The 6,212-nt window shown below is 38.3% G+C and overlaps 2 protein-coding genes across 2 annotated transcripts in view; both read right to left on the bottom strand.

The window, feature by feature from the left end:
* LOC104704733 (probable phospholipid-transporting ATPase 7) overlaps positions 1-3,736 on the bottom strand; it is a 9,732-nt gene extending 5,996 nt beyond the window's left edge. The window contains exons 1-2 of the mRNA XM_019244895.1: positions 3,442-3,736; positions 1,227-3,156 (exon numbers count right to left, since the gene is read on the bottom strand). Of these exons, the coding sequence (XP_019100440.1) occupies positions 1,227-3,055 (1,829 nt within the window). The 5' untranslated portion in view covers positions 3,056-3,156; positions 3,442-3,736. The remainder of the gene's footprint in view (positions 1-1,226; positions 3,157-3,441) is intronic.
* On the bottom strand, positions 4,500-5,475 carry LOC104778674 (EPIDERMAL PATTERNING FACTOR-like protein 3). The gene is made up of 2 exons (XM_010503126.2): positions 5,209-5,475; positions 4,500-4,781 (listed from the first exon to the last, which is right to left on the bottom strand). Exons 1-2 carry the CDS (start codon positions 5,330-5,332, stop codon positions 4,531-4,533), a joined length of 375 nt encoding a protein of 124 aa, XP_010501428.2. The 5' UTR covers positions 5,333-5,475; the 3' UTR covers positions 4,500-4,530.

The raw sequence follows: 6,212 nt of genomic DNA, 5'->3' as shown, positions 1-6,212 counted from the left end.
AGTGCCTTCTGTTTGGGAGAGACACGACAGCATATCACTGAAGCACAATCAACAGCCAGGGCAAGAAACTGATACTTAATATCATCCTCCAAAGCATATGTAAGTGTCTTTCCATCAATGATCAAAGCAAACGCTGCATGTGGATCCTTCTCTAGTTTGATCATCTGTGAAGCATTTATGATCTGCATCAAAATGCTCTCTCTCGCAGCCTGGCCATTTACAACAAGAAAAAGTTTCTCACATCAAATGCAAGCATTTATTGAAACAGTAATGTAGGTTTTTATAGTATCAGCCTAATACATACCGCTTCTGGGTCTTGGAATGATCCCTCTTCGTTTCTTAGTGCTATGGATATCTGCTTCATACCCTGTCGCAGCAAACTGCAGGCATATCTGCATTTGGAAAAACAAAGAACTTAGTCCACTTAGTATCTATTATAAAATTCCCAAGATTTGGGGTCGTGGTATTATCAGCAACATAAAAGAATAACACACCCTATGTTAATTGCTGTCTCCATCTTATCTCCTGTCAAAACCCATATCTTGAGACCAGCTTGGGCAAGCTTATCTATGCACTGAGGCACCTGTAACGAACAATAAACAGTAAGCTGAAAGGAAATATCAGTTATTAGCGTCATGGTAGTAATCCTATACAAACTTCCACTACATACCCCTTTCTGCAGTTTATCTTCCACTGCAGTAGCACCGACAAGAATCAATTCCTTCTCCATCATATCGGATACCTTTTCGAGCATTTCATCTCTGTCAGCTCCGACTGAAGTTTTGGCTTTGTGAAATTCACTGTTCCAAATCGAATACTCAGTCTCATCCAGCTTTCTATAACTGAGCGCTAATGTGCGTAAACCAGCTTCACCATATCCATTCAAATGCTTTGAAGTGGCTTCCAGATATTTTTTTCCATTCTTGGATAACCGGTCGAATATTATGCTGCAAATTTTCAAGATGACCCATTGAACTTTACTTTAGTATAACAGATACGCTATATTGAACTGCTTGAAGTTATGAGGCCAACCTGTCAGCACCTTTACAGAGTAGAAGAATCTGCCCTTTTTCATCACGAATGATAACAGACATTCTTTTTCTTTTGCTAGTGAAGTCCAAAACGTTTAAAACTTTGTATTCTCTATAAAATATTGGACAAGTGGTTAGATATATATTCACTGGAACCGATACGAACAAGTGAAAGATTTACAGTTACAATGTCACCTTTCAAGTGGTTGGCCTAAATGTCGTTCACTGATAAACACACTTGATTGAGTTCTTTTAGTAAACTCAAAACCAAACTCCCCAGCGGCAACAAGGAAAGCAACTTCATCAGGAGACTCTGCTTCATAAGTACACTTTCCAGTATCTTCATCCACCTCGGGAATAGCAGTGTGACAAACAGCAAGTATACGCAGAAACATCAAAATGTCATCTGGATTGGGTTCATTTAACCAGTTTCCGTTCATGAGACGTTCATCCTCAAAACTAAACCCCTTGACACCAGTGGACTGCGTCTGATCTATTTCGTCAGTAGCAGTGATTACAGTCTCCAACTCAATATCTGATGAGTTCTTGCTGGGCATTTTGGCATATCCATGCATCCTTCCTCTAGTCCTTGGAAGGTCGTTCATTTCTTCACCTTGCTCCTCGTCGAGATCTATCGCCATCTGCTTTGCTGCAGCTAGTTCTACTTCACTGGCGCGAACACCATAAGCAGAACCCGCGATGGAGCATTTCAAAAAATCCATCTGATTACATGTCAAAGTTCCTGTTTTATCGGAAAGGATTGTGTCAACTTGTCCCAGCTCTTCATTCAAATTCGATGTGCGTGCTTGAGCTGGAGTCCCGCTCTCGCTATCATACATGTGCAAGTCTTGGTTTATGAAAGTTGCCTGCAAAACTTTTACGAGCTCGATGGAAACATACAATGAGATGGGAATCAAGTACCCATAAAGCAAGACAGCAGTGATCAGATGGACGACCCAAGCGTGAAAAGGATTTCTTGGATTAGTTAAGCGCTCGGGCTTATCTGGTCGTAAGTACCACCACTCTCCCATATGCATCTTTGTCATCACTGCGAAACCCAGTGAGCTGATGAAGGAGACGGTCACAAGGAGGGCAAAGAGAGTATATATGATGTAGTCCATTCTCTTTTCAATTCTGCTTCTCTTTGAAGGGGATTTTGTTGAATTCTGCATGACTTTTGTGTCATGGCCAGTAAATATCACCACCCCATAGACATAAGCCGTGTTCCTGAGCTTTGAGTCTCTCAAGAGAATCTGGTTAGGATCGAGCGGATAAACCCGGCCGTCATATTCAAGATTTCCAACAAACGTATACAGGTTAGGATTGGGATCTTCACATTTGATAGTTCCAGAAAAAGTGTGGAAAGCATCATCCCGTTCCAAAGGCAAGGTAACATCCAAACATCTCTTAACTTTGAGGTTGGTTTCGCCATCTAAGTTCATGGTCTCGACATAACAGATCCCATCCTCGTAACTTGATGACAATAAGAGCAAATCAGCAGGGAAAAATTGATCCTTTTCCACCTTGACAACATCCCCAACACGGATCTTGTTCCACTTCCTACGACCAAAAACACCATCCCCTCTATGAACAATGGCTTTCCTGGAATTGACCTTCACATCCTGCATAAACCGGCGCCAGTCCTCCAAAGCCTCTTTACCCATACTAAGCCCGACCACAAAAATCAAAGGTGCAATCATACTCCATTTGTTGAATGGGGAGAGAGGGAAGACAGAGAGAATTGCAGCAACGAGGAAGTAGAAATTGGCAACACGGTGGAATTGCTCATACAAGCATTTGGGCAAGAAGGTGATGAGGTTATACCTAGTGGTGGACACATAGTTAGAGGTGTATCTGAGGACTTTAGCCAGATGCATATGAGGCTGGTTACAGTGAACAATTCTAGTGTATCCAGGTCCATTAATGCTATGGGGTTCTTGATCTTCTAGGGTTTTTGGCCTAAGGCATCTAAAGGTGTAAAAATGGCTTTTCCGAATCCTTGATCTTATTCTGCGACGCCCCATTATCTCAAAAAGTGTGAGCACAACGCAAGATAGAGAGAGACCGAATCAGCTGTTCAACAAAGAAACACGAAGATCTCCTGGTTCAGAGGCCCTCGCCACTACTGTGAGAAATCAAACAAAAATCAAGAAAATAAAATAAAATCAGCTTAACGAACCACAAATCGAGCCCTTTGAATAAACCACCGCCAGAATCGAATCAAGAAACGATCACACGAAAAAACCAAGGAATCCGTTAACGAATCGTCGTATCAGAACCCCACCAACATTCCCAAAAAAAAAAAAAGAAAAAACCTTGCAGCACAAGACAACGGAAATCCCTAAGAAACTGCGACGCAAAATTCCAAAAATTAAATAAACGAAATCGAGTTTGGGATCGAAGGAAATACCTAGAATCGGGAGGATCGTTCATGAAGAAACTCGCGCAAACACCCGATTCCAACGGAGATGTTGACACAAAAACCAAAAAAAGCTGATGATGTGAGATGATGGCTTTTATGGCAAAAAAAACTCAACAGAAGAGGGAGGAAGAAGGCGAAAAGGCTCCTTTCTTCTCGCTTTTGTTGTCTCTCTTTCTCTCTTTTTTGAAGAAGATGAAGAAAGATCGAAAAGGGACAAAAACAATGTCACACTCTCTCTCCCTGCGGGGGGCGTTCTGCTGCAACTCTCTCTCTCTCTCTCCAACCCAACGCAGCAATTTCCGTTTCAGCTTCCTATTTTACCGATTCTTTTTATTATTAGTGTTTTTCTTTTCAGTTAAAAAAACCTAAAACAAAATCAAACTATTTAATTTATTAAATTTCTGATTTGTATAACCAAACAACTGGTTTTATTTAATATTTTCTAATTAAATAATGATATGTTTCTTTGTCACAAGGTTTACAATTACTACGATTAAGATCACACAACAATTATGTAATAGTACTCCGTAATTTAATAAAAGCGAATTTATTTTCGATAATTTTTATGAAAGTAATTGTAGTCCGTACAAAGTACGTTTACCACTTACGCACGGAGACTAAAAACCGGTTTGGTTATACAACTAAACCGAATATAACCATCATTCACTTCATTACTCTGGCTCTGGGTCGTCACTTCCAAGTCCAATCTGTTCCTCATTAAATATCAAGCCCGGCCCAATCAACTTACTACTATTACTTGACAAACAAACAAACAAACGATCCCCCTCCTGCTTCTTCTAGTATACAAAATTTCATGTTACCCAAAAAATAAATCTCACTAACGAAAATATTATATCGGTTTAACTAAGTTTTGGTTTATACATTATATACTAAATCCTAGCTAAATAATTAAGTTGATTGGTGTTTTTCATTTTTAGTAATCTTGACGTTTTAATTTACTAACAAGTCTTTAATACTGGCGAGTGATGATTATACCTTAAAAGAGATTGTACATGTGAATAAATAATATGTTAAATTGTGTTTAGTTAAGGGATTCAAAAGAGAGAATGATTTTGATTAAGGGGCACAATGGCATCTCCAACCCTCCGGCTGGTAATTAGCATAATGAGGAGAGAGGTGAGGAATTGAAGAAACGGTTGGGACTTGGATGGCTTCACATGGCTCACATCCGTAGCATTTCTTCTCACAACTTGGTGGCTTTGATCCTATCCTTCTTCCTTTCTCTATTTCTTCTATCTCTCTGTCCTCACTCGGCTTCAATAAGGGCCTATTTGAGTTGTGTTCTGCAGCTTGTGGGCTTCTTATCTCTGCAGGCCATATAGTAATTTTTATTGTGAAAAGAAAAAAAAAAGACATTAATACATATTCCATTGAAATTCCTATGCTTCTTTTGCTATAAAGAGATGACCCAAGAACACATGCACCTTTTTTAACAACCTTTTCACTGACTAATCTATGAAAGTCATTTCTAAAACAAAATTTGTTTTTTTTTATACCCGTTGATCATGCAAATATTTGGGACCACGGTCTAATATAGTCAGTAATACAAGTCATTAATTTGCTCATAAAATTAGTAAAGCAATTAAGAATTCAACCTAACCTTCTTTGCAAACAGAAACCAAACAGAGAACTCTTTCATTCATACTTACATATCTACATGTGCCTTTCATTATATAGATACATACATAGTAATGGTCTAATTAAGTAGACTCTTGAAGAAATAAGAAACTGAACCTGGATAAAAAGAAACGTGACTGGAAGCAATAGGCCTGCTTGCTGCACCAACCCAGCTCACTATTTGTATCATCATCACGGCCAGTATAAGCACAAGACACTTTCCTATTTCTCTCATTCGCATGATGATGATAATGTGATAATGATGGCTACTAATGATGTATATAAAGGTTTAAAGAAAAGAAAGAGGAGGAAGAAGAAGAAGAAGAAAGAAGAACCAGTGGGTTTTAGGGGGTTTAGGCCTAATGCCTATAGGCTATAGCAATAGGAAGGTTGTTGTTGCTTATGGGACAAGTGAAGTAATTTTCTTACCAATCTATCAATGTTTTGCCTTTTTCTTTTAATCAAAAAGCAAACTGATTAACCAATGAGCAAGTTTTTCTTTTTAAGAAATTTGAATTATTTTTTTTGGGATTTTACAGCTCATTTAATTGCATATCTTTTTCTGACATGTCTCAGTACATGAAAGTAAATAATATTCGAATCAGAAAATCAGAAGAAAACAGATAAGAATACGAGTGCGAGAGAGAGAGAGAGAGAGAGAGAGAGAGATCAGTCTACTAGAGAAGAATCTATGTACGAGTTGGTCCATTCATCATCAGAACAATGCTTTTATATATTTTGAAACGAAAGAAAAATAAAATGGTAGTATTACAGGTAAGTAAATAAAATTACTATTTCTCTTTTCAATTTATGTGTGCATAGACTGCAGAGCCATTCCACATTTCCACGGCTCAATGGCTTCGTTTCCATTAAGAGTAGTAAAATAAATAAACTCGCAGAAGGTCTCTCATTTATGAATAGATCACTCTTACAGATAATTCACATTACATATAGGACTCATGTAAATATGCATTGAGATATATAATTTTTTTAAAATAAAATAATTGATACCGATTCATTCCGTATCGAATCATCGTGACACTTAATTTGGAATAAGGTCAACTCTGATCTCATGAGGACAAAACCATGCACTTGATTGTGGACCGTCCACATATCTATCA

This window comes from Camelina sativa, chromosome 1 (assembly GCF_000633955.1).
Source record: "Camelina sativa cultivar DH55 chromosome 1, Cs, whole genome shotgun sequence".
NCBI classification, from domain to species: Eukaryota; Viridiplantae; Streptophyta; class Magnoliopsida; order Brassicales; family Brassicaceae; genus Camelina; species Camelina sativa.
Note: the sequence above shows the minus strand (reverse complement) of the source record. Positions and strands in the feature narration are given on the sequence as shown.